General features: G+C 43.3%; 1 protein-coding gene, 1 long non-coding RNA gene and 2 pseudogenes across 7 annotated transcripts; all 4 read right to left on the minus strand.

Annotated features, from left to right (window-relative positions):
• Positions 1-474: 474 nt before the first annotated feature.
• Positions 475-6,742, minus strand: LOC136548127 (wall-associated receptor kinase 1-like; annotated as a pseudogene).
• A 3,224-nt stretch (positions 6,743-9,966) lies between these two features.
• Positions 9,967-17,044, minus strand: LOC136551036 (probable D-2-hydroxyglutarate dehydrogenase, mitochondrial). Of its 6 annotated transcripts, none has more exons than XM_066542635.1 (16): positions 16,846-17,044; positions 15,545-15,912; positions 14,984-15,085; positions 14,497-14,544; positions 14,292-14,362; positions 13,761-13,879; positions 13,558-13,653; positions 13,351-13,460; positions 13,156-13,236; positions 12,681-12,781; positions 12,048-12,156; positions 11,591-11,696; positions 11,437-11,522; positions 11,183-11,308; positions 10,575-10,667; positions 9,968-10,380 (listed from the first exon to the last, which is right to left on the minus strand). In XM_066542635.1, exons 1-15 carry the CDS (start codon positions 16,913-16,915, stop codon positions 10,581-10,583), a joined length of 1,680 nt encoding a protein of 559 aa, XP_066398732.1. In that variant the 5' UTR covers positions 16,916-17,044; the 3' UTR covers positions 9,968-10,380; positions 10,575-10,580. The 6 variants fall into 6 exon arrangements, with proteins under 6 accessions (XP_066398728.1, XP_066398733.1, XP_066398732.1 ...); XM_066542632.1 differs by having other exon boundaries at positions 10,538-10,667; XM_066542634.1 differs by having other exon boundaries at positions 9,968-10,423; positions 10,538-10,667.
• A 644-nt stretch (positions 17,045-17,688) lies between these two features.
• On the minus strand, positions 17,689-24,100 carry LOC136549478 (disease resistance protein RPM1-like; annotated as a pseudogene).
• A 611-nt stretch (positions 24,101-24,711) lies between these two features.
• Positions 24,712-25,893, minus strand: LOC136551038 (uncharacterized). The gene is made up of 3 exons (XR_010782420.1): positions 25,749-25,893; positions 25,040-25,175; positions 24,712-24,919 (listed from the first exon to the last, which is right to left on the minus strand). It is a non-coding gene; the product is annotated as an uncharacterized lncRNA (long non-coding RNA).
• Positions 25,894-27,481: the final 1,588 nt, after the last annotated feature.

Genomic DNA, 27,481 nt, shown 5'->3' on the forward strand with positions numbered 1-27,481 from the left:
GGGGAAAACAGGTACTTTCCACGGAATTCAGAAAAGAGACTAGCCAGTTAGGCATTGCTTGCAATCTAGGCCTGTTTGCTTGATATCCAGGCAGCTTTGCTCAGCATGTATTCCTAGGCCTCCGATTTTGTACGTTTGGGGCTGGCTGGGAAGCTGCCCAAATGCCCAAATCCGATTCCTGGGGCTGTGGGCAAGTTGCCAGCTAGGCCACCAAGAAAACAGCCCGTGTGTGTGTGGGTGGCTGCACTAATGAGATGACTACTAGAATGGGGTCACAAAGACACTATACTTAAACAAATGAATTGTACCTCAAATGCCAAATAATGGAGGAAATTTGATTAATTAATGCATGCATTTAATCACTTAGTAGATTAGTTGAAATAAAATTAGATAGACAATTGAACAGTACAGTAGAATTCCTTCAAATGCCAAATAATGGAGAAATTTGATTAACTAGTACAGATGTTGGATCACTTCAAATATAACATTTCATAACAAATTTACCAAGGTACGATAAAAAAATGTTTTCGAATCAAAGAAGACAACCTCTGCCTCCAACTTTAGGGACTCTGCTCATGACAATAAATTAAAATAAAATACATGTTGCCACACTGATAGTTGCCTCTCTCTTATTCGACGGTTCACACTGACGTGCAACTGTGCATCAACTTGTAGCGAACAACTTACAGGTTACGAGACCGACTTAATAGAAGTAGTTGCTCTGCCACATGTATCATTGATGGTCTTTGATCCACATCAGGGTTAAGGCATTCTAAAGCGATCTTTGCTAGACTATGAAGAAGCTCTAAATTGCTTGCCACTGCAATTTCATCGTTGCCACTGCAATTTCATCGTCGAACAACTCGGGTACCCTTTTCTCTTTGTGAGCTTCACGAAAATTCTTTACTAAGGTATTATCGTCAGAGTGCGTGTCCTTAACACCCTTTTTCCTACTTACAAGTTCCAAGATCAACTCCAAAACTGTAGACATCACTTTTTGCTGTTAGGAGTCCTGTTAGCTTATATACTGGATCCATATAATTCTTGTCACCAATGATTTCTTCTGCCTGTTGTTTATCTTTTGCAATCAATCTCGATATGCCAAAGTTGGAGATCTTTGGCATGAAGTTGTCGTCCAAGAGTATGTTTGCTGGCTTAACATCACCATGTAGGATTTTAGTATTGGTCTTTGAGTGCATATAAGCTAGACCGTCTGCTGACTGTGCAGCAATACTCAAACGCACATCCATGCTGAGAGGCACAGACTTGTTGCCGTGAAGAATATCTTCAAGGTTGCCTCTGGGGATGAACTCATAAACAAGCATCGGGCGATCAACTTCTAGGCAACAACCTATCAGCCTAACGATGTTTTTGTGAATGACTTGAGACTGGATGATGACTTCATTTGCGAATTGTTCATTCTCTAGCACAGTACCACTGACGGGCTTCTTTACTGCAACCAATTTATTATCAAGGAGGCCCTTGTAAACTTCACCGAAGCAACCTTTTCCAATTAAATTGCTCTCTTTTAAAATTCCCTTAAGCTCTTCCTTTTTAAAAAGCTTTATCATTTTTGCTTTCTCCAGTATAGGCCCGCCATTCTTTTCGTAGAACTCTCTCATCTTCTTTTTCTCTTTGCGAAGAAGAATGAGGAATATCAGAACCGCCACGATAAAGAAACCACCTATCACGTCTGCACGGTTATAAAACTAATTTAGTATTGTTGTGTGAGGTAGTAAAATAGAAATAATGGTTTTTGTATATTTTTTAAAGCTAGCGTTGGAGCTCTTGCCATGAGCGGCTGATGACAACACCAACAACTTGGTGAAATAATGTCAGGTGAATTAGTCGAATTTGCAGAAGGGACGAGAGGTATTGCTCTGAATTTGGAATCCAAAAATGTTGGGATTGTATTAATGGGCGATGGGTTGATGATACAAGAGGGAAGTTTTGTAAAAGCAACAGGAAGAATTGCTCAGATACCCATGAGCAAGGCTTACTTGGGTCGTGTTATAAATGCTCTCGCTAAACCTATTAATTGGAGAGGTGAATTGTCACTTCAGAATCTCGCTTAATTGAATCTTCTGCTCCGAGTATAATTTCTAGGCGTTCCATATATGAACCCCTTCAAACAGGGCAGTGTGGATTGGAAGTGTAATTAGTGATGTTTATTGAGAATGCAATTATGCTGTTATTTGGTAGTGGTATAAATCTGATTCATTTTGTTCTTATTTTTCAATAGAAAGACACAAGGGAGACCACTACACTATAAACGTGAGCACTATGATTTGAACCTGGTGGGTAGAGTCATGCCCCCACAACTCCAACAGCGCACCAAGAAGTGGTTCTTGTGTTATTTTTCAATACAAGTCCATGAAGTTTTACTTTTCCTTTGGATCTGTCTGTCAGTTCTTGATTTGATAAACATGATGGCAAGAACCATAAGAGTATGCCCTTTTTTATGATACAAGAATTTTTCTCAAACAGTTTGTAGAATAAGTTTTCAATATGCAAGTCGAAACATGATTTGCGTCTTCAACTCTTTTATATATACCCGTTTCTGCTGAACCAATAATAACAGTTAGAGCACATGTTCCTTTTGAGGCTGATAATTTATAGGAATATTGTTTGCGATGGATTATGCTAAGGGTTAGTAAACAAATATTATGAAGGTTATCCTAGACATAAACTAAAACCATGGAAAATAGTTCTCTTTTTTTTAAGAGGCAAGAATTGTATTCATCCTTCAGCAGTATTATTCTTAGAGTACTCATATTCCTATTATGAGCAAACTCTGATATTTGGCTCATACAGGGTACACTCGGTCAAATTTAATAATGGAAATAAAACGTAATGTGTTGTGTCATATCGTAGGATGGGATTCAGAATTTAGATAGCATTGGTTGCAACCAATGGAGTTCCAATAGTATGAGGAGATTCGTGCAACAAGGTGGCCTCGTGATGACGAAACATTCCTCCTAATTAGAAATGAGACTACACACAAAAAAGAACAGAAATGAGACTGCTGACCAAAATTTCTATACCAAATTTTCATATAAACCACCTTCGGCATGTGACAAGTGGCATTACTAATCTAGAAATATCCTTTTTCCTATGCACGAACGATCCAATTAAGGGCCTGTTTGGCAGGGCTCCTCCCCGGCTCCTCCGGAGGAGCCCTGTCAAACGTTTTTTAGAAGGAGCCATTTTTAGACCAAAGACCATTGGTCTCGCTTTATAGAAAGCATAAGAAGGAGCCATTTTCAGTGAAAAACAGTGGAGCCGGAGCCGTTTTAGAGAAAACAGCTCCGGCTCTTCCAGAGGAGCCCCGCCAAACACCCCCTAAACATCATCCCCCATGTTCCTTTAGTTTGGCAGTCAATAATTCACAGGAATAATGTCAGTGATCGATAGATTATGCTAGGTTAGTCAATAAGTCAACAAACATAATAGTAAATTCTCTCCTTCTAGGCTACCCTTTTGAATACCCATGCTCAATCTTGGGCCTACCAGTAGTGATGGTAATTCCACGTGTCAGATTCTGAGATCTACCACGAAACTATGCATCCATGATATAGAAATGTAGATTAGTTCCTATGTATTTTCCCGGAAATAAGACGCAGTTTTTCTCATAGTTGTTTGGAGGTATCTTTAGTTCCTCGGATGAAACTTACAATAATGCTACCAAAGAAAACCTAAAAAAAATGCATTCTAGGTGTGTATAGAAAAGGGGGAATACCGCTTGACAAGTTCCTTTTTTCCCGTCGATTATAATTAGATAGTCTTGAGCTATGCTTAGCTTAGTGCTTACCTACAGTCATCTTTGCTGCTAGGGGGAATACCGCTTGACAAGTTCCTTTTTTCCCGTCGCCTTTCATTCCAGGTTTGCATGGACAGTCATACCCTAAAACTCTATCCTTGCATATCCCATCACAAGGATACAAATCAGGGCGCTTGCATTCATCGATGTCTGGACACAAAAATAAACATTAAGTTATTAAACACGAAGCAGTTATGGAAACCCAAGCATGAGTTGCTTATATGTTTATATTAATGGTAAAGTCCATTTTTTTTTCAGCCTCCAACTTCCACGGATGTCTGATTTTTAACCTTGAAGTATGAAGTCGGATACCACACACCGTCCAACTATCAAAACCGGACAAATAATTCGGTCCTCTAGCTAGATTAAAAGGTGAATTTTGTTTTCTAAAAATAATAAAAATCTAGTTTAATCTCTAATAATTCATAACTGAATAATTTAAAATAATAAGAATGAAACCACCACTAATAATTTTCTTCTAAAATTATTATCTATCTGTTGGTGCATGCAGTATTTGGTTCTTATTTGTTTTAATTAAATAATGAGCATGGCTATGAACAATAAAGCCAGGAACAAAAATAAATAAGTTCTAAATAACTCTAAATAGATCATAAACAAATAGATAATATTTTTTTATAAAAAAATTCGGTACTAGTTCCATGATATTAATTTAAAATATTATACTGATTTTTTAGAGATTAAACTACTTTTTATTTTTAGAAAGTAGAAACCACCTTTAAAACCAAGTGAATTCCCTCATTGCCACTATAATTTGTGGATTCCATGAATACCATCCAAATTTCTTGTTTTCCTTGACTATCACTATTAAATTTGCATTCCTTTAGTTGGCATTTCTGTCATATTGCCGTTAACCTATTTTTGTAAAGAATTACAGTTTTACCCCTCCCGTGAAAGATGCAGGTCCTCACCGGACGACCCCGCGCACCTACGCTTTTTTGCCTCATCGGCAGCTAAGGGCCCGGCGCCCTAGCCCCGAAGGCCGTGCGCACCTAGGAGGTTGCGAGATCCCTAGCCAGCCGCGAGCTCACCACGGCGGCTGCATGCGCGGCACCGCGAGCCTTGCGCAAGCTGCCGCAAGCTTTAATTTGCCCGGTTGCCCGATGTTTCCTTTTTTTTTCCGATGAAGAAATATAGTATGACAGAGAAGTTGTGGGGCCCTGTTGTCATTGGTGTCACCGTACAGAAATGACAGTAAGGGAAACACAAATTTCATACGATGGCACTGAAGGGAAGTTGAATATTTGACTGACATTCAGAGAAGTCCTATAATTTATAGTGGCAATAAGGGAATTTACACAAAAAGTAAAGCAATATATGACCAAATTTGGCAGTTTCCCCGGTCGGAGGGCGTTTAGTACATGACATACCCGGCCGATTATGTTTTTGAAAATCGGATTGTCGTGTAAGTTGGAGGATGAAAAATAGATTTTACCAATATATTTCCTTGGAGTAAAAAAAAACGTTACCACGTACCTTGACATCCATCAAGGATGTAAGGGTTGCCCTCATATATAGTACTTCGAGCACTTGCAGACGTAGCCATCGGTAACGTCGGCGCAGGAGCTGTTGCCGCTGACGCACGCGTAGCCGAGAGGCGGCTGCTGGCCTTCCGCCGGGCATTTGTCGCCGTCTCTGATGGCGAAATCGATCACGTAGGGCACTCCCCTGGGGAACTTGTCGCTGGTGTCGCTGTACAAGTCCGCCGTGGAGAAGTTGTACCATGAATCCTCCACCAACATGGCAAAGGAGCACGGGTTGGTTGCCCACAGAGGGTTATACGTATTCAGGTCCCTCGTGGGAACGGCAACTGCAACGCCGGTGAGCGGCAGCGGGAGCGCTTGGGGCAAGGAGGCCTGGCAGCAACCCCGGCCAGAGCAGGACCCATTGGACGCGAGCTGCAGGTTTTCCTCAAGGGTTGAACGGCAGGAGACAAGGTAGCCGTCGTCTACCTTGGAGCTGTTGAACCTGACCACATAAGGCTCGACTTCGACGCCAACGCCGTAGGTTTTCATTATCGGAAATAAAAATCTATCGGAGGTCATGGATAAATAGGATAAGCAAGATATATCGGAAATATCGGACCAAATTCAAAAAAAAATTAAATTGTTTTGAAAAAAATCCATAGAATTTGACTTGAAACTATTCCTAAGCTATTAAACGTCACTTGTTCACAGATAAAAATAAGAATAAAACATTATAGTGTGGGATTGTCGCACGGCTGAATTTATGTTGTCTGTGTGGAAGCAGGAAAGAAGGGAAAAATTTGGCCAATGTCAAATTTTATCGGACCCTGTGGAAAGAAAAGAAATTTTGAAAATTTCCGTGAATTTTGGCCGATAAAAAAAACCTTGATTACGCCGACGAGGACGTTGCGCGTCAGCGACACGAGGAGGCCCTTTGGCTTCTCGGTCTCCCACGCCAGAGTGGTGAACGAATACCTCAAGAAACCGCCGGTGGCGTTGGTGCTGCAGACGGACGCTACTGGGCCGTATGCCCGTGCTCGTTTTTGGCGACCGATATGCCGATGAGCTCGACTGGCAAGGCGACAGAAGAGCTGTTGTGGTCTAAGAAGGAAGGTTTACCTGTCTTGGAGACCGAGTAGGAGGAGACAATCGTCACGCTGTCTGATCCTCCGTGGCCCGTGGCAAGGAAGGCGCGAAGAGGCTGGAAGGAGTGGTCGCAGGTGACCTGGAAGCCGTCGAGGAAGCAGCCATGCTTCACGCCGAACGGGAAGGGGATGCTGATGTTGCCGCACTTATCCGGACATCCTGGACGCGTGATCGGCAGCTCATCTTGCTGTTGAGCAGCGGCAGCCTGCAGCTGGATCAAGAGAGCCGCCCCTGCTGCTGCAATGAGGACTAGTAGGATGTGCAGCAGCTGGGGTTGCGAGGGCGAGTTCATGGTGCGGTTTTTGCTCCTAAGCTAGCTACTCACTGACAGAAGCTTGCGTCTCAGCACGAGGTTTATATGTTCATCCAGAGCTAATTGCACATTTGCCCTGGATATAATTAATGCGTTTCACACAATCACAACGTCCCAGGTATCACAACATGCATATATTTTGTTTCATTGCGATTTTCAAATAAAGCCTACTAACCCAGTTGAAGTATTTCCGGAGACGGGGTTGACTTTTTTTTTGGCAAATATATTATGTGCAATGGACAGGGGTTAGCTAGATTCAGAATGACGCTGGAAGCAGTTAGCTTGGGCAGTTGAAAATACTAGTTTAGAGGCGGGATTGGTATAGTTTCCAGAACGCACGCAACGTGTGTCACATGATGATTCCATTTCCATTCCGTCCGCGCGTCATGGCCTAACGCTCGCGTGTCACGCTCCACTGATCACGCCACCGTCCAATTGACTCGCCAACGAACACCCTACAGAGCGACGATCGATAAACTAAGCACGCACTCAGGGGCAAAGGCATTGCTGAAAGTTGTGTCAAATAAGTCATGCGTCGTCTCCTCGCGGGGACTCGAGGGCTCCCAGCCGGCCGCCGAGACTCGGCCCTCTCTCGCCGGATCGGCCGCTGCCGCTGCGCCACTGCGGCCTCCTCCTCGTTGGTGGTGACGGCAGGGGAGCTCAAAAGGCCACCCTCTGCGCACTCTTCTCTCTCTCCACTGCAGCCCACCTCCTCCTCTTTCCCCTCTCTTGCGCCCTCCCTAGGCTCCACGTGCTCCGCTGCGGTCGTCACGCAAAAGGGAAGGGATAAGGTTGGGGATGTTGGGTCCACCTATTAGCTGCTTTCATTCAACTAGTGAGATAATTATTAGTTGAGCATTTAGCTAACAATTAGCTAGTCTATTATCTATATATGTTTGGATCTAAAAGAGATAATTATTAGCATATCACTATTATCTGTAGGGATCAAACAGGTCCTTATTAGCTAATTTGATAACATGCCTAATGATGTTGTCAGCCGCGACGTGATATAAGGGTCAAACCTGGCGATGCATCAGGGCATAACCAACTTAGGTGGAGCTCGACAACATTGCATTGACTGAGTGGTCAAGCCCCAACATTGTGGGTGGCATCATGACTGACTTGGGTTGAGCCCAGTGATGGCAGCAGAGTGTTTAAGTGTCTGTTGAGGGATGCCAAGTGACATTGTGGGATGTCAAATGACATCGCGGGATGTCTAGCGTATGACACCGAGTGATAGTGGGATGATGTCTGATTACGCCGCAGATGTCGAGGGATGCTGCAGGACTCTGAGTGATTAGATGGATCGCGAGATATGATGCGCTGAGTGATGGCACGTGACACCTCAGGAGGCCTTGTGATGCTACAGGATGATGTGGGGCATTGAGTAATGCAGAGTGGTGTCGCGTTACGTCGGGGGATGACAAGCGACTCACCGGGTCGATGATGAAGTTGGTGATGGAAGCCATCTAGATCCGTTCATGTTTATCTATGGGCAAGAGCTCCTACCTAGCGCGTCAACAGTTAGTGTTTTTACTATTGGCAATATTTTGGGGTATGTTACACATAGAAGATCCAGATGGTAGCACAAGAGATACATATTTATATTGGTTTAGACAAAAGTTTCCCTAGGTCCAGTGTATGATGATGTTTGTATTGCTTGTGTATCTTATGCTGGTATGCACTAGGGTTGGTAGCCTATGCTGAGGCGTGAGGTGATATCGATCAGGGACTCCCTAGCCTCCTTATATATAGTCCCAGTCCTAATCAGATTAATTACATGACGGTTTTCTAGTCGGTTACAACAAGAATCTTGATAAATCTAGGTATGCATAATATAGCATGTCGATGAGATGCCCCGTGTAAATATAGGAGTCCAAGTCAGCTTTGCTCACCTTACATTAGGGTGCAAGATATGTCTTCCATGATAATGCCTTGGGGGTAATGTCATCAGAAATAAGAATAACATTAAGTCGTTAATCCAAAAAGAAAAGAGATTTTAAATAGTGTTAGAAATCGTCAAGGTTAGTTGGTTGCCACGTAGTTAATATGATCAGTTCACATGTTTCTTTTACAGGTTTACAACATTTAAAAGATGAAATAGTTTAGCCAGCTTATTGTTGAATGGCACAAACTATGGGAGTAAGGGCATGTTTGGATCACCCCCTCTAAACTTTAGAGCTCTAAAAGTTTTATTAGAGCACTTTAGTTCACTTTTGAGCTCTAAAGATCTAACGTGAGGTAGACTAAAGTTTAGAGCTAACTTTAGACCTCTTGTTTAGAGCTTTTCCTCTAAAGTTTAGAGGAGGAAATCCAAACAGACCCTAGAGTGATGGTGGGACGGGGGTGGCGGTGATGCAATAACACCAACTTCTATTTTTAGACCTTGTTGGGATGCACATGTATTCACCTCAATCTACTTGTGTTGGAGTGGATTGTGATACAATTTAGTTTAATTTTCATCATAATGCACTCCAGCACATGCATGTAGATTGAGATGAATACATGTGAATCTAAACAAGACCTTAAAATAGTAGAGAAACATAAAAAGTTGTACCACAGTAGCAGTAATTTTCTTTTTTGGCGTGGTGTTTGCTGTACTTGCTCTTGGTTTAGATGTCTAGGTGCAAAGAGTAGTCTTTGCTGGGGGCACATCATAATTCATATATCCATCTGTGATCTAAATTATAGGTCGTTTGTTTTTTAGTGTATCTAGATCCTATATCTAGGTATATAATAAGTGCAACTCCAAGAGTCCTTTTTATATCCTTTAATATTCATATGAATTGAGATTTTGATAAAAAAAATCCTCTTGAACAACTGCTTTAACTAAATCTCTAATTAATAAAAATGGATGTCTTAAAGATATCCGTCTCTATAAATAATTTTTAGAAAACAAAGGAAAACCAGCAAAACATTTTCAAGTACCGGAACCAGCCGCCCTAGCTAGGCACTATGATCACACGTTGTAAGTCACAAGTAGATTTTTAGAGGTGGTACTACTCCAATAAGCTTTAGATGCAGCCTTGTTAAGAGGACCACCTTTAAAAATACATATACAGATATTGTTTGCTTTGGAGCACTTTTTATCGTCTATGTAAATAAAAAGGACTGTATTCACAATAATATTAGGTGGTGATGGATCTAAGTATGAATCTCCATGTGACACGATGGATGCTCCAAAAAAAAAATGGTATTATTTGCTAACTGTTTATGTTAATCCATTTAACCACTTGTCGTCTGGGTCAAATTCTTTTTTGATGAAAGTAGTCTTAAGCAAGCTGGAACAACGAAGTGCTTAAAAACGGACCTTCTATCTTCCTTCTCTATCAATGAAATGAAATGAGCACCAACTCGTGTTTGTTCTTTCAAAAAAAAAAAAAATCCTTTGACGTTTCGGACAGCCATATGTTGACTTGCTATTAGCTATACTCAGCTGTCGGCGTCACATAACACCGACTGGTGGTGGGAGTAATACTTTTTCTTCGAGTCTTGAAAGCAAGGCTGGCACGACGATGGCGCACTTCAAAAATGGCATTGATTGTCGTTTGCGTCCTCGACCACTAGCTTGTCAATTATTCACTTTGCTCAGCTCACTCAAGCATCAGGCGGCTAGTCTGGTCAGACACAAGCTCATCAGTGAGTTAAAGGGTCACTAACCTGCTGCGGGTGGCGGAAGCAGCGGGGGTTGACATGAACCAATTAGTTTCATTAGTTTGGGAAGAAAATATTAGTTTGGAACTAACTATAATTCCTTGCAACTACAGGAAGTACCTTTACGGTATAGTACATACTGCCGATAACAGAGTACCTTCAGCTACAGTACAGACTGCGGCAGAACCTTGTAGGGGTTCAGGATCGAATTGGGGTCCAGCAACTTCTTGATGGAGGCCATTAGTTGCACCTAATGAAAACAGAAACATTAGTTGGGCAAGGCAACTTGAATTATCCTGCGTAGTCGAGTTACTAGCGATGTACTAGTACTACAAACACTAACCAATTGATACAAATATGCGCATTGTTCTTAAAGTAAAACCGTGCATTAGCTCATTGCTTGTATTTAGCTACTGGGACAGTTAAAAACAGTTCTGACTACTGAACTAAGACACATGTGGGAGGACCAATAGACTACTCAAATCAGGAAGGACCTAAGCATCTACCGACTCCCATAAAAGCACATTTTATTGTTCTGTAATAATGTACAAAAGAGTGCAAAAAAAGGTGGTGCACACAAGCCTTGGCGTGTTCAGATATTCATATGACCTATCTAATAAGTTTTGCCAAGCAAACAGGTAGCTTGAATGCACAAGCAAAGTAGCAATTCGATCGATGAAGTCTACAACTCAGTATGATTGGTCATTTCCTAACTCATCATGTACATGCTTCGTGCAAGTGGTGGTAGGACAATGGAAAACTTACTGCTTCAGGTGATTTGCTGTAGTGAATCTTCTCAGCTTTCATTAGCCCCAAACCATGCTCTGCACTGATGCTTCCTCTTTGTGCTGAAGTCCATTCATAGACAAATGGTTCAATTCGTTCAAGAGTCTAAAATTCGATTGGAAAGAAACAAGATAAGGTTATCCATTAACCATCTCAAGACACTGAGGCATTAAACAAGTAAACAATCTACATCCAACTTCCAAGTTATATCCAAATTGATATAAAAGACATACATTGTCGTCATATTTGCTTGATAGAATGTTTAAATGCAGATTCCCATCTCCAAGGTGGCCATAGCCCAATACCTCTGCACTATCACCTAGAAAACCAACATACTAAGTTAACTGGAAGCCCATAGATTTTTTGTAGATCAAGTCTCGCAATTACCAAGACGGCAGCGCATTTCTTCAACAATATCATAGAGCTTCTCTACAGGTATGGACAAGTCATATTTATACACAGCACCAACTTTGACAGATGCTTCTGATATACCCTGCAAGAACAACAACAGAAGCAAAATCTTAAGATTTATCGCTACATGGTCCATTTTTGTGCATTTGAAAGTTGGTCTGGCACTTGAAGCTTTAGGTTTGAATGATTTAACTGGAAAAACCAAACCGCATGTTCCAAAGAAAAAAAATGTAATTCATCTTATTTCAAATCATGAGCATCTGTGTTAATTTAGCCATTACATGCTAGTACAGAACTACCAGTCTACCACTAAGCACATGAACAGTTTGATACTGATGGTTGACAAGTTTCAGCACAGACATAACATCCATCGGTCAACATTAAGGTATAACCGTATAAGAGGTAAACCGAGTATTGATTATAGGATGACAACCTCACGGATACGCCAAAAGTTTGATGCTTGGCTGATATCCTGCGCGATAACACCATCAGCTACTAGACCATCTTCCATTGAACGCAACAAAAATGCTTCCAGTTTTGTTCTACAAAAGAAAGCCAGAAAAAAAGGCATGATGAGAAACTAGAAAAGTTTTAAGCACAAGATACACAGATGAACAGCCTAATCTCAGTAACTGCAAGTTGGCATGATAATTGATCTTCCACAGAGCAATTGCCAATTTTCTCTCAAGCATATGCCAATAAAATAATGTCAATTATCAGGTCACAGAATAAATATGTTCAGACGAAAACATGCTACAGAAATCATCATCTATTCATCTAGTCCATATCCATAAAGGACAAAAATTTCTTTCATGCTATAATATTTCACCAAAGTAATGTCAATATAGAAAATCCGTACAAAGATAGAAAGCTTCTTGCAAGCAGAAACTTTTTTACTATTTGATAAATCTCATGAATAAAAAAAAGTAAAATAGGTATTACATTCTCTCTAATTAGCAATAGTCACAGATAAATCAGAATCAAAGGGCAACAGTAATAACCTCTACTGTCATAAACATTGACAAATGATCATGTTGAATCATGTTCTATTTCTACAATAACTTACTTGTCATATGATTCATCACTTCCTGTTATCTCAATTAAAACATAAAATTTGTATGGGGATGCAGGCAACGGATTGTGAACTCCTTCCAAATGTCGCATAGCCTCCAGAATAAACAATATATCAAAAAAACAATCTAAATATGCAAAGCAGACAAAATAATGAAATATTTCATTGTATAATGTATACAGGAGCACCTTAGAAAATCAAGTTCTTTTCAAGGGTTATTGATGTATAAGAATATCAAAGGCATATTTTATCGCATCAAACTGATCAACCTAGCAAGGGATTCACAATGTCATCCCCTGTTCTAAATGTCAGCCTGTGGCATAAAGCTGGGTCTAATGTGTGGCAAAGTTGAGGAAGGTCCAATTTAGTTATTAGCTTAGACATTAAAATGATGATAAATAACAAATTTGTGGGCCTTAGTTCACTCTATGATGCAACTTAATTAAAAAAGAATTTCATATGTAAGTACCAGATCAATACAGTGATGATCCATGAATTCAAATGCGGACAAGATCTCACCCAAGCTCCTCCTTGCTGCCAGCAGTAATTTCTGGGAACACAATCAGTAAGCAGTAATCACTATTGAAGACCTCATGCATAGAAATGATTGAATAAATTAACTTTTGTAAAAAAAAAAGAGTAGAGAATGCCAAGGCAAATGAACCTGGCAGCTTTTGTAGTCATTGCAGGAAAGAAATGCAACATTAGTTGATGGAAGCTTCGCAGGCGTAAGTACTGATATTTTGGTGACTACTCCTAGTGAGCCTTCACTTCCTGAACGATAAGTTGTGTATTCACTAACTGTTCGGTGTTGCAAAAACAATACTGCTTTCACAGTGGTCGTGGAGTAGTTATCACGTTCAGTACATACCAATAAATAAGTGCTTCAGATCATACCCAGTATTGTCTTTCCTTAAAGTAGTAAGCATATCAAGGATAGTCCCATCAGCCAGGACAACTTCAAGACCTGTATGCAAACAAACATAATTTAAAAGGGAAGTACAGATCCCTGAGAGTTTAAATACATGTATTTTGTGTTAAAATTATAATTATAAGATCAATACGTGTACCTACCGAGTACACTTCCATGAAGTGAACCATAGCGTATGAAACGCAGGCCACCGGCATTAGTTGAAACATTCCCACCAATGTGGCAACTACCTTTCGCTCCCAAGTCAAGTGGCATAATAAACCTGAGAAGCAGATCAAGAGTTCAAGACCAATTAGGCTACTAGCATGGAAACCAAAGAACTGGTGTTCTCTAAAGGGTAGCTCATGATTGTAAATTCTTTTGTTCAGAAAACAAAGATAAACAAATTTAGTCAAGTATTTTCAGTATGTATGCACCATAGGAAGTTACAGACTTTATGTTGGCCTATTGGGTCGCAAAAAAGGATCTTATAAAAACTGAACTAAAGGGAATGAAAAATATTCTGGAACCTGTCACAATCATTAGCGATTCCACAAGCAAGAACAAATGAGTATGAGACCTTAACACACTATCTGTGAATAAAGCATAGTAGCATATCCAGCAGACCAGCACAAGACTTTGGAATAGAAATCAGAACAAAACAGCTAGGGGAAAACTGCGAAATATAACCTTACCCTTCATTTTCCACGAAGTTACTTAAATTCTCCAACACACAACCAGCTTCACAAGTAAGAATACCATTTACCTAGCAACACACAGCAGACTTAGAAGTTGGTACCTTTGTAAACTATTCAAGGATTTATCGTGACCCTTGGATGCATTTGAAGAAGCAACTAATGAGAATACAACAAAATGCAAGGTACAAGAAATTGTACTCACATTATCAAAGGAAATGATTTTGTCCATTCCGGAGAGGCCAACAATCACCTGCAGACAAGGGCATAAAACATTAATCAGTGATCTTGGACCTTAACATTATGAACAGTAAAAACTACAAATGCAGAACCACTGCATAGATAACAAAACTAATTTGGCACATCAACAAGCATAAGAATACAAAATATGGGAGAGATGTTAAACAATAATAAAAAAATACTAAAGATAACATTAAGCATAACACTGAAATTGAACAAGGTCTATGCGATCTTTTTTTTTCCATATTTCACAATTTATCTGGTGTTCTGGTCGGTCCATGTAAATATATAGCCCACATATTTGCAGCAAAATAGCTCAGCCTTTTCTAGTTAACAACAAAGAGAAGTTGTTATGATTTGCATAAATAATAGGACGGATCCTAGCAAAAAATGAATATTATTCCAACATCTCATTCCTGACACAGATTAAAAAGTTTTAGAAATACATTTACCTCATCATAAACAGGCACACTGCCACCTACAAGACCTGTGTTGCCACCCTGTGGAACTACAGCCAATCGTCTGGTGTTGCAATATGAAAGAATCTTAGAAACCTGGAAACAGAATGTTTGAATAAAGAATTTGCACACTAATTCTTTTCTTGCATCTGAACAAGAATAGCAGTGATTAAAAAAATCTTCATGAGTCAGCCTGTTCGCTTGGTCGTATTTGGCTTATAAGCCATGGCTTATCAGCCAACGAACAGTATTTTTCTCTCACACCAAACCAGCCAACAGTACTTTCAGCCATGGCTTATAAGCCAAACAAGCCCAAACGAACAGGCCGATGACAAAGAAAATGTGAACCACTTAAAGAACCAGCATAAATATGTTATTTGCGTGGATTTGATAACACCCTGGTATATGCAAAAGGGTGATTTCATAAATTTAGAAAATTAATGATCATTGAGGAAATTACACATTGTACACAAAGGCTGAACAACAATAGTAAACTATTTTAAAATGATGGTAACTACTTTTCTATTCAAGAAATTAAATTGGCTGATGAAATACCTCTGTAGTATTTTTTGGTAACAGTAGTAGCTGACTAGCACCGCTATATTTACCCATCCAATCTACATTTGCAACTGCGACTCTGTCTTCATCCTGAACTACACCATTTTCACCCAAGATGCTCTTGAAGTAAGAAACATCATCAGAGTTCAGCTCTGAATAGGCTGGATTCCTCTGAATGTGTGTTGCAGCAGAACCAAATGTGCGCTTCTGAACTTCACAAGCCTTCTTAGCACTGCTTTGGCCTTCATATATTCCCCCACTAGTTGTAGGTCCACACAGAGGGCGCTGTAGACTGGGAATCCAGTGGAATCTTCTACAAGAATTCACAATGCGGTTTGCGGATTCATGTTGACTATGAGGCATGCCTGAAAAGCATAATTTATCATAAAATCACAACTTCTTAAATTTTACAGGGATCATCAAAGGTATCTAGTTACCAGTCTGTATTCACACAGTAAAGATTATCATAAGCTAAAATTCTCACTAAACTTTAATCGTTGATTCTGTACTGTTAAAGCTATCACTATCCTCACTGAAAGAAAAAAAAAAAAACTACTGCTGTCATTCTTTACTTCTAGTAATGCCCAAGCCCTAAAGATTGGTACTACTCCACAGACAACACGGCTGGTGGCATTTTTATTGGGTTATTTAACTAATCCGAAATATTTTGTGAACCTGACATATTCTTCATGTCATAAACCAACCAAACAAGCACTTATGCAAATATATTTAAGTAACTACGTCAAAGATTGGCGTACACCATGCATTACCAGCTCTTCAATCAACCTAGTAATTAATACTCTGCTACTCAAACTGGCCCCAAATGAAAAAAAAATATCAATTTCTATTCGAAGCTGCATTCTGATGCTACATCGCTAGCTGAATCACTAACCACCATGGCAACACAGGCTACATCAAGCAAACACCTGCAACATATGTCTTGTTATTCTGGTAACTTAGTAATTATTAACAGAGTCGAGTGTGATGAAGCATCTGCAGCTTAGCTTGGTGCTCCAACACCAACAGATAGGAGTCCCCGATGACTAGGACCAGGCCTGAAGCTAGAACCAACGAAGAACGAGCGCGCGATTGCAACAGAACCATGCCAGATCACCAACACTGAAGTAATCCCACACCCGAACGCCGAAAAATCCCGCTCTACGCACTACGGCCGTCGCCAGGACAAAACCTAGGCCCCACAGCAAGCAGCTCCCCGGTCGGGCACGAGCACGAGCACCACCCGGACCAACAGCGAACAGGGCGCACCAAGCCCCCCAAATTTTTAATCAGCAATTCACCTCGCGTCGGCGACTCGACCGCGAGCGGGCCCAGGCGGCGGAGAAGCCTCGCCGCCTCGCGCCGCGCCATGCCGTCCTCCTCCGGCTTCGCCTCGGAGCTGGCGCCGTGCTCTGGGTGAGAGGAAGGAGCGGAGCGGAGGGGGGCGGCGCTTGCGTCTGGTGGAAAGTGGAGTGCCAGTGCCAACTGCCTGAGAGCAGTAGGCAGCCGCAGATGAGCTTGATGCTATGACGTGGCAGGGTTATCGGGGAAAAAAATAATGATGACGTGCCTTGTACGAGTTACCCGACCCGAATAAATCGATCAGACGCGACCGAAAACCCGATCTGGACTAATCGGGCCTGCACGTTGGGCGGACAAGGGCTGCAATTTTTGGCCCGGGTCGACCCATGGGCCATCGAGTCGGACCACTGGCGGAGAATTTGAGTTTTCTGTCAGGCCACGATCAGCCGATCAGGTTTGGGTATTGTCAGTTTTTTTCACAGCCCGATCTAAAGCCAGCCCAGCCCGTGTATGATCAGCTTTGCTCTAGAGTCAGGCCCTGATCCCTTTCATTCAAAAAAGAAAAGTTTAGGCCTGATCATGTACATCGGATTGGGCCGTGGAAAACCCTTCAAACAAACACGGGCCCGAGCCCACTCGTGGCCCGAGGACAGCATCAGGCAACAGAATCTCACGTCACGCCATCACAGATAAGAGAAGACACAAGCTGCGAGATTATCTTCAAGTTCAAGATTAATCCGTCCATAGTTCCACGTACAAAGAATGGAAATGGCAAGCTGACAAACTGCTGCCATGCGAGAAATAAAAGACTTGCGAGAACTTCAACACGGAGAATACTCAGAAGCAAGAGCTTTAAAACCGCGGCCGTTTTGGCATTGCCAAAATCTAGTGAACTTCTCGTGAATCATGTACTCATGTTTCTGCAAATAACTTACTTTCAACGAATTGAAACAAATGCAGATCATGGAGATTCTCTGCACTCATGTTGAAGAAACTACTTGTGGCTTTCGCAAAATTTTCTGCATAACTATGTTTCAAAAAAAGAAAAAAAAAATCTGCATAACTAATCGCAGCCGTGTTTTCAGAAGCTACAATATTCAGCCAACATATGGTCTTTTCTTCAGGCCTGCACTGATCGCTTCCTCTGATTGTTCTTGCCTGAGCATTCATGCCTGCACAGTGCCACAAACCATCAGCTGGGTCCATTATTTTCCTGAGAGAACTCATGATTTCTTTGCTCATCAAGCTGTTAGTGCCATCTTAGGCCGATATGCTCTCCAAAAAACGTTATTCTGTATGTCTACCAAGGAGGAGACAAAATTATGCTATAGTTTTCATCATTCAACTCAACTTCGCTGAATGCATGTCAACGAAGGGCATCAAGTGTTACTTTGTGATAGCACTGTTATTTTAAGAAAAACTGGGTAGCTTATTGAAGCATGAACAGCATGCATATACATTAGAGAAGACACAACAGATTTTTTTTTTGAACGCAAAGATACAACAGATTAAACCGACAATTCTCATGAAACATAACAAGATCAAATGATCAAACTTTTATGGGAATCATGCATTGCATCGTTCAATGATATACTAAATTATAGTTGAGCAGTATACTGGACAAGGCACACGATTGATGCTTACACGTGACTGTCCTCTTGATCACGGATCTCCAATGTAGGGGATGTGTTCAACAATCCATCGATCTCGTCCTTCTAACCTTGTTTTGAACTCTTCAGGCATCATCGAGCCGATGCACAGCTGTTGGAGTGATTTAAGGTGTACAAGGCCCTCTGGTACTGACGTCAAGCTTTTCAAGCCCCAGAGCTCTAGCCGACGCAAGGTTCTCAAGGTGCCGTCCTCAATCTCAACCACCTTCAACTCACCCATGGAGCTCAAGTAGAGGTGCTTGAGCATAGGGAACTACCTGGCACGAAATGTCAGCCTCGTGCCGTCATAGCACCGGTACAGGTTAAGGTGGCCTAGATTCTGAAACATGACAGCAAGCAAAGCAAGTGGGTCTTCATGGAGCCCAGAAAAGCAAGCCGTAAGCTTTTCAGTTTGGGGAAGTGACCAAATGGAGGAGGAATAGCTCCTTTATCTAGCCTGCCGCTTAACATAAGCTTCTCCAGGTATGGTAACGGTTTCAAGTCTGACAGATCAAGAATATCTCTGTCGCGATCAGCAGTAATCACAGACAATGAAGCCAAAGTTTTCATATTGCTTACTGAAGTCCACAATGAAGTCCACAAATCTGTGTTGTAGGAATCTAGCACCTTCCTAATGCCAAGGCTTCTCATCCTAGTCAAGCATCCAAGATTTCTAACAACGCAGCTGTTGGCTTCTATGTATTTCAGGGTCTGCAGATGTTCCTGTCGACATATTTTGTTACTTGCTGAACTTCCAAACCTTCCAACATCTATAATTAGGTGTTGAAGCTTTGTTAACATAGTTACTTCACTTGGCAACTCGAGTACAGAACCCTTGAGATACAGCGTTTGCAGATTGCTAAGCTTCGCAATAGATCTCGGTATCTCCTTGAGTAATGTATATCCCAAGTCAAGGTAATGCAAGTTAAACAAATTAGACACATTATCTGGTATTTTTTGAATATGGCAGTGTCTCAGGCTCAAGACCCTCAACAATCTAAAACTTGGATAACAGTCCCTAAACCAAGACAATGATACTTCCTCCACAAACACGATGATGGACCTGAGCTGTGCAGAAATTTTCACTGGCATCAGAATACCATCCTTCTGTATGGAAACTCGACGAGATCCATCAGAATTGCAGTCTGGGTTAGGATAGTCACATGTTGTAGCAAACTTTTCCTTCTTGGATATTGTTAGAGATATCTCCCTCACAAGGTCATGCATCTGAAACCTCTTTGGCCTTCCATATTCATTCCTGTCGACAACTTGAAGCAATGAACGATCAGTTAGCTCCTTCAGGTAACATGCAGCTACATCTGCCAGTGTCACCTCAGGTCCTCTATCCTCAACAAAACCTTCAGCTATCCAGAGTCTGATTAGCTGTTTCCGTTTTATCTGATAGTCTTCAGGGAACAGACCACTGTAAAGAAAACAGTTCTTCAAGTAACTAGGGAGATCGTTGTAACTGAGATTCAGAACGCTAGCAACCCAGCTCAGCTCTGGGTTGCTACTCAGCTGCCACCTAAGTTGTCTATAGAACAATTCCCACTCATGCTCATCCATTTCTTTGTAGGATAGAAGACTTCCTAAAGCAACAAGAGCCAATGGCAAACCTTGGCACTTACCTACAATTCTTTCAGCACAGGTCTTAAGGCTAATGGGGCAACTTCTATCATCTAATCTTGAGAAGGCCTTTTGACAGAAAAGAGTCCATGCTTCCTCCTTCGGTAGTAAACTAAGCTTCATTTCACGGTTTGAATCAGCCACGGAGGACACATCTTGGATTCGAGTCGTGATAATGATTCGGCTCCCGTTGTCATTCTTCACAAATGCACTATCTAGTAAAGGCCAAGAGTCCCTACTCCATACATCATCCAACACAATCAAGTATCTCCTGTCCTTAAGATATCTTCTAAGTAGTTCAACTAGATTCACGCAATCCATAGTGTCAAGCCCATCTGGAATATTCTCGCTTTTTGCCATAAGCCGCAGTAGGATTTTTTGGAGGAGATCTTTAACCCTGTAACTTTGAGATACTGAGATCCATGCACGGCAGACAAACATTCTTTTAGTTTCTTCCTTCTTGTAGATGCTACTAGCAATTGTTGTCTTACCTAATCCTCCCATTCCACATATGGAGATAACAGTGCGGCCTTTCCTCAAATCAGATAGCCATTCTGTTAAGCACTTCACCTCTTCCTTGTTCCCCACAAAATCATCATCATCATTCAGGTACGAGTGTTCAGACAGATGTTGGAGTCTGCTAGAATAACTCAATGCATTATCTCTCCTATTGTCGGCTGCTGATACATCAAACCTGTTTTTTTGTCTCAGTGATCTTTTTAAGACAATCCTCCACGAATTTAGCATGTGCTGCAAGATTGCGCCATCTTTTAACATCTGCTGCTTGGTTCAATGCTCTCTTTAGGAAGCTGTGTGTTCCTTCCATTTGGCCAACAAGATAAACGTACTCATCAACAATGTCCTCAGCTTCATGTGCTGCTTGTCTTACCTGTTCCAGCCAGGCCTCCAGTAACTTATCACTGGAACTGTGAGCATCTACTTGATTTATGAATGCTTGCATCATCGACAAATCACTTTGGAGTAGCCTCATTCTGTTGATTACATCTTGCATGTCAGGTACCTGCTTCTGTAACTTCAAACCAATAGTTTTCAAACCCTCTTCTCCAAGTGCAGAGGTAATCTTTTGAAGAACTACTATGACCAAAGCTTCTGCCATTTTTAGTTTTTTCTTGCAGAAACTGTTCCTAAGGATTCAGCATTGGTGAGGTACTTTCTTGCGAGCTTAATCCTGCAGGCAGAGAAATAACCAGTTACATGCATGAATGTTATGGAAAGAAAGAATCACATCGCTGAACAGACAGACAGTGGACACTAGGGAAACAGCAGCCTCATTGTTCTTGTAGCAAAATTCATAGTCTAAGCTTTGATCTGTCAACTTTTGCACTATCCTGTCAAAGATATATTGTCTTCAATCTATTCAAGTAGCCCCGATTGGGATTGATTTGAATGCATAATCAAAGTTCAGATAAGCAGATCGAAACAGTAGATTAGCCTCGACTGAAATCAAGTCCAATGTAATTTACTCGCAGTGGCAACACAAACATCACATCGCTGAGTCATCTGACAATAAAAACCCAATTTTTCTACTGTGTTTGGCAGAAGGGTATTGCTCTAAGAACATTGGAGGGTTACTCAAATTTAAGCTAAATCCTAAGGATTCGGATCCAAATCTCCCAATCCATTTCTTCAAAAGAAACAAAAAAATTCTCCCAATCCAAAAGGCTCCAGAGTAACTAGCAGCAGTGCAGGACCTAAGGTACCCTCAGGAGTCAAGATCTGACGTCGATTTCTTTTTTTTTCGCGATCAGGAAATATAGCCTGTTTTTCATTAAGAGGAGTGAATTACACGACGCAGCTATGAGAGAACTCTCATAGTACAGATTACAAACCACCAAGGTAGTGATGAGTGACCTGGAATAAACATAGGAACAAGAAAAAAGAAGAAAGAAGAGCGATGGCCCTCAACACCTAAAACCTACAACTGAGCCTGCAATAAAATAAAACGCAAGGGTTGCCTACAAGATAGACAAAGCCGTGGTGGCAAAGCATCCACCCTGATAAGGCATAGGAGCATCCAGCAGCAACAGCGGCAAAGCATCCGCCAACGAAGACCAAGCGACCACGGCGGCTAAGTATCTGCTAAGGAGAGGGTCCACGCACTCTCGGTAGCAAAGCATCTACCAGAGAGGGGACCAAGAGCCAACGACGGCAAAGCATCCGCCAAGAATTCCGCCGACGGCCAAGCATCCGCCGGGGAAGAAGAGAAGACACCCTCCTACGGTAGGTATTCGCAGAGAGGAGCGGCCATGACAATCTCGGCAGCAAAGCATCTGCCTGAGAGGAGACCAACGACAACGACGGCAAAGCATCCGTCAAATAAAGATAGCGGTAGCCAGACGACGACGGCAAGGTCAAAAGTTGCAGGACAGACCCAAGCGAGTAGAATGAAGGCACACACAGGCTCAGCAAGGAACTCCAACGGTGGCCAACGACACGAACCACGGACATGGGACAAGCGACGGGCCATAGGAGATTCTTCAGCGACGCCTTCAGGAAGGAGGTGATGCCCAAGGGTATGACCCTAGACGCCATCGTCGCTGGCCTTAGAGGCTTCTAAGGCAGGGCTTTCGCTCGGAATCTGGCGATGTTGGCGCAGAAGCACGATGTTCAGAAACGACGCCTCCAAGGAGGTTTGTGGTGCCCGAGGCGTCACCATCGTCCGCCCGGCAAAAACCGGGCTGAGCTTTCGCAGAGAAGCCGTGCAACTGCCGCCGCTTCACCATGAGGCCCATGAGCACCGCCGCACTGGCCCCCAGAGTGCCGAGCAGCCACGTCGGGCTGGCAGCAGGCCGGTCAAAAGCCGGCCATGGCCCGCCCAGATCCGGCCGGCCGTGCAGCCGCCGCCCGCCATCATGGTCCTGGCAGTGGCCGCCGTGGGCTGGCCAGGACGGACAGCAGCCAGCCTGCTGAAGCTCCCAGGAGACCGCCGTTGTGGGCTGGAGCTGCGGCGGCGAGAGCCCCACATGGCACACAGCACCACTTCCGCCGGCCCCGTGGCCGGTGCCCCCCGCGGCGCGGACGCCGGCACGGCGCGGATCCGGGGTCGAGGCGAGCAGAGGCAGCCGGATCCGGTGCCAACGCGTCACCCGCCGGCGGCCGCCGGCCCCGTGACCGGTGGCCCCCGCGGCGCGGATGGCACCGCGCGGATCCGGGGTCAGGGCGAACAGAGGGATCCGGGCCGGAAGGAGCTGAGGCAGCCAGATCCGTCGTCGACGCGGTCCCCGCCGCCGGCCGAGGGGAGCTTGGGGAGGGCGACTGGGGAGGGGAAGAGAGGAAGCAGGAGAGGGAGAAGAAGCCGCGGAGCCCCGCCTTTTTGAGCGCAGCGCCGCTGGCCGCCACCGCCGCTCGCCGGGGGAGCAGCGGCGGCGGCCGGAAGGGCGTCCTGGAGATGTCCTCGGCGGCGGTGGTTGAGCGCCCCCCGAGTCGCCGCGGGGGTCCGTGACAACAAACTGAGCATATCTGACGTCGATTTCATCCATAATGGCAGAGAAAACGAAGCAGAAACTGCACAATAGCATCCAGGAGCAAGAATGACGGCGAGGAAACATACCTTTGCTCAGCAGTCAGCAGCTTGCAGCTCGGGTTACTTGAAAGTTGAAAGTTTGAAACGTTGATCAAGCCAATTACATCCAAGTCCAAGGGAGGCGGAGTGGAGCACCGAAGCCACGGCGGTTGAAGAAGGCGGGGGATGTAGCGGCTGCTGCACGCAGGCAGACGCTGCGAGCCTGTGCAACTAGGAAGTGGGGAGAGATCCGCGTGGAGAAGTCTTCTCGGAGAAGGCGGCTGCAGCCGTCAGCTCTGACTTTTGGAAGCCTCTCTGCAGTCTGCACTACACTACTGCAGTCCCAACCCGAAAACTACTTTTTACAGTTCGTGAGCAGCTTGCGGTGAGGAGAAATCACATGGCGGGTGAGCAGCGTCCATGGCGTCGGGACAGCGGCCGTGCAGTGCGGCGGCGGAGTGCCTGCCAGCCACTGGGGCGAGCGCAGGTACGGCGCGGCCGAGCGACCAGCGCGCGGCGAGGCGTGGCAGTGGCACGGAAGCGGACCCGGCGTTGAGCGCGAATAAAAAAAGTCAGTTTGTGACAGCCGCAGTTTTGGACCGCTAGCGTGGACCCGAGTTTCTTTCTACAATCGGCTGTTTGGTTCGGCTTCGGCAACCAATTTATTAGCCCACAATTTCTATAAACATCACATTAACTCGTCAAAATATAATTCAAAAAGTGGGGGTATGTTTCGTTGAGCCAGACCAGTTCAATGACCTTAAACTTTGAACTTTATTATTGTTCAATTTCATGCAACAGTTCTGCAAGTACCACACTAAGATGCTTGCATTACATAGAGGATTTCAATTCAAAAAAGTTCACATGACAATACAAAGTTTTTCCTGACAACTTACTAGTGACTGACTAGCCAGGTCCAGCTGCAGCTGCATGGAAGTATTATTGCTGGATCGATCATATGCAGGAGTCCTAATGCCCAGAGGAAGCTTGATCACCTGTGCTGGCATTACGATGCCATACAGCTCTACACATACTCCAATAGTCCGACTGCCGATGCTACCACCACCACACAAATCCTAGTGTGCTCTAATACAACAATCTGATCAGGTTGCAAGCTATGTACACTGTGTGCCTGACATTAGAGGGGACCCCTGAACCACAAACTGCGAGGAACAATAAAATTACAGTTCTCAACTTGGGAAGGTTTTGTACAACCGAGCATCATACATTTAATCAGTAGGGCCATCACCTTCGCCGCCTTTTTGACTCCACCGGCTGAAGAGATCGGTTTAAGTTATGTCATTAGAAGCATAATGACAGATTTGCACTATAGTTTTAAATAGCAAAGCAAACTTGAATCAATGATAAGCAGCACTAGCATCACGCACAGCTTACCTTTTCTTCTGATTGCGCTGTAGCTTCATGTGAATTCTCAACCATCTTCCCATTTTCAGCTGTACAGGTCTGGCAGAAAAAATGTTCAAGTTTCTTTGCTTCTTTGATTGTCATCCCAATGCAAGCAGGGTGAAACCTGAAAAAGAGAAAGTTATTATCGAAAGTATACCAATATAGCCTCAAGGGCACAAAGTGACTGAATACGTGCGCACAAGGCTATGAACCAATCAATGCTCAGATAAAGTTCCAAATTGACCTTAAATCTTAATGGCAACACTTCCTACTGAAACATGTATGTGAATTGTGAAAGGCCAAAAAATTAAAATGCCACCCTGCATAACCAATCATGGTTAACAATTTGAGAACACAACTCGTTGTAAGTGAACATCAGTTAATACACTTTATTTTAGCAAATGAAAAGAAGCTAAGAAACAGTGCTTTATTTTGGTCCTCAGTGGGAGAAGTACACAGTGAATATCATGTACACACTTACACTACATAACTGTACAAAGGTACCAAAGGAAAGTAATTCGTTTTTGGCCAGTTCAGTATCCCTATCTCATGTCTAATCTCTAATAATTACAACAAATCCACCCATTCATAGACCAATAAAGCAATCAATTGAATTAAACAATGCACCAGACGAAAAGAGGTATAGCATGATGTATAAAAAAACTCTTAGGACAGCATGCTTCATCTATATGCTCACCAGTCAGAACATTCCTCACACTGGATCATAAGATCATCTGGATTGTATGGCATCTCACACTTGCAAAACCTGGCACATGTTTTACAAAAGAGATGAGAGAACTAAAAAATGGTGATTCAGATTTAAGAACTATACAGAAACCAAACCTGCAAATCGGTAAAGGCAGCTAAAGGTTAACAACAAACAAGGACTTGGTTTATAATACATTGGAAGTAAAAAACCATCTATGGCTTTTCAAAAACATCACAATGTGAGAAAAGTTGTAGTAACAGGCTCAAGCGTAAGGTGGAGCCAGGGAGCCAGCATATATATAATAAGGAAAGACAAGCCAAGTAGCAGCTAGCATTAGAAAGTAGGGCTGTGAAGTTGTATCTGACCAGAATAGTTCAGGCAGACAATTGTTCGGGGTTGCGTGACTTAAGGAACCAGAATCTAGGGAGAATTAGGATTTTGGAAGTCTGGTCCTTTCTGGGAAAGTTTCAAAGTCAGCATCCATTGATAATTCCCTTGTTTTCATCCAAGGTGACAATGTTGTGCCCTGGCCCACGAGACCCCACCCATAAGAGCAGACATCAAGGTTGATGAACAGAATATGCTGGTGGGACAATAAAGAATAATCTAGGAGTGAGGTCTCAAGGCCTGGGACAATAATAGAATAATCTAGGAGTGGGCTCTCAAGGCACTAGACGATGCCTTAAGAACCTTGAGGTGTATCGCAAGAGTCCATGAGGACTTCAGTGTGGTTACGAGCAACAGGTTCTGAGTTGATGACAGTTCAGGTTCATAGTAGTTCTAGGAATCTGGAAACCAAATGCTGTTATCAAAAGTTGGGGGTCTGCATCCACTATACAAGGAAGCCATGCATCTATTCCAAAACCAAGCAAGAAATATCCTATCTTTCGACAGATATTCCCAAAATCTAATCTCTATCTGCCCCCCTTTAGTCCTTTACCTTATTGTAATTGCCAGTAACTACCCGTGTGTTTGCTTAAAGGGTCCATGTAAGTTGGGATGGGTCAGACCCATATTTAGAAGTGTTTGGTTTGAGGTCCCAGTGGGTTGGGTCCATCCCAAGAGGGAACATTCTCCCGAGATGTGGGTTGGTTCTATCCCTCCAAAACAAAGAAATCGGCACAACCCACTTCGCTTCACGCATTGTCTGCGCACACATGCGATGCATCGGACACCAGCAGAAAGCATCGGCGCAGCCCACTTGAAGGCAGCGGCACAAACAAGCGGTGAGGAGGCGATGGCAAGGAGCGTGGCGGGCAATGACCACATCTGGCGGCACGCTGAAATGGGAGCCTCGGTGGAGGCATCGCATCATGGGACAACTCATGATGGGAGCACGGCGCACCGGCAGCATGGGGAATGGCTGGGAGGCCTAGCGACAAAACGAGTGGGCAGAGATTCTGAATGGCGGTGTGGGCGGACAGGGAGTTGCTTAGCTGGTGCAGTCAGGGAATCGCTGGGCAGTGGCGGGCTAGATGGAGAGTGGCGGTGGTGGAGTCTGAGAAAGCAGCTATATGGACGGGGGAGAAAGTAAGGAGCAAAGAACCCAACCTCCAAACCCATGAAATTGATATCTCTAACCAAACAAAAGTCATGGGATGAACCCAACCTCCAAACTAAACATGAAGTGGGTTGAACCCCTCCTAAAAAAACAGGGTTGGATCCATCCAGTCACTCCTAATCCCCAAACTAAACACATGCTAACTCCATGGCCTGCCTTT

The sequence above is a fragment of the Miscanthus floridulus genome, chromosome 4, assembly GCF_019320115.1.
Source record: "Miscanthus floridulus cultivar M001 chromosome 4, ASM1932011v1, whole genome shotgun sequence".
In the NCBI taxonomy this organism is placed as follows: Eukaryota; Viridiplantae; Streptophyta; class Magnoliopsida; order Poales; family Poaceae; genus Miscanthus; species Miscanthus floridulus.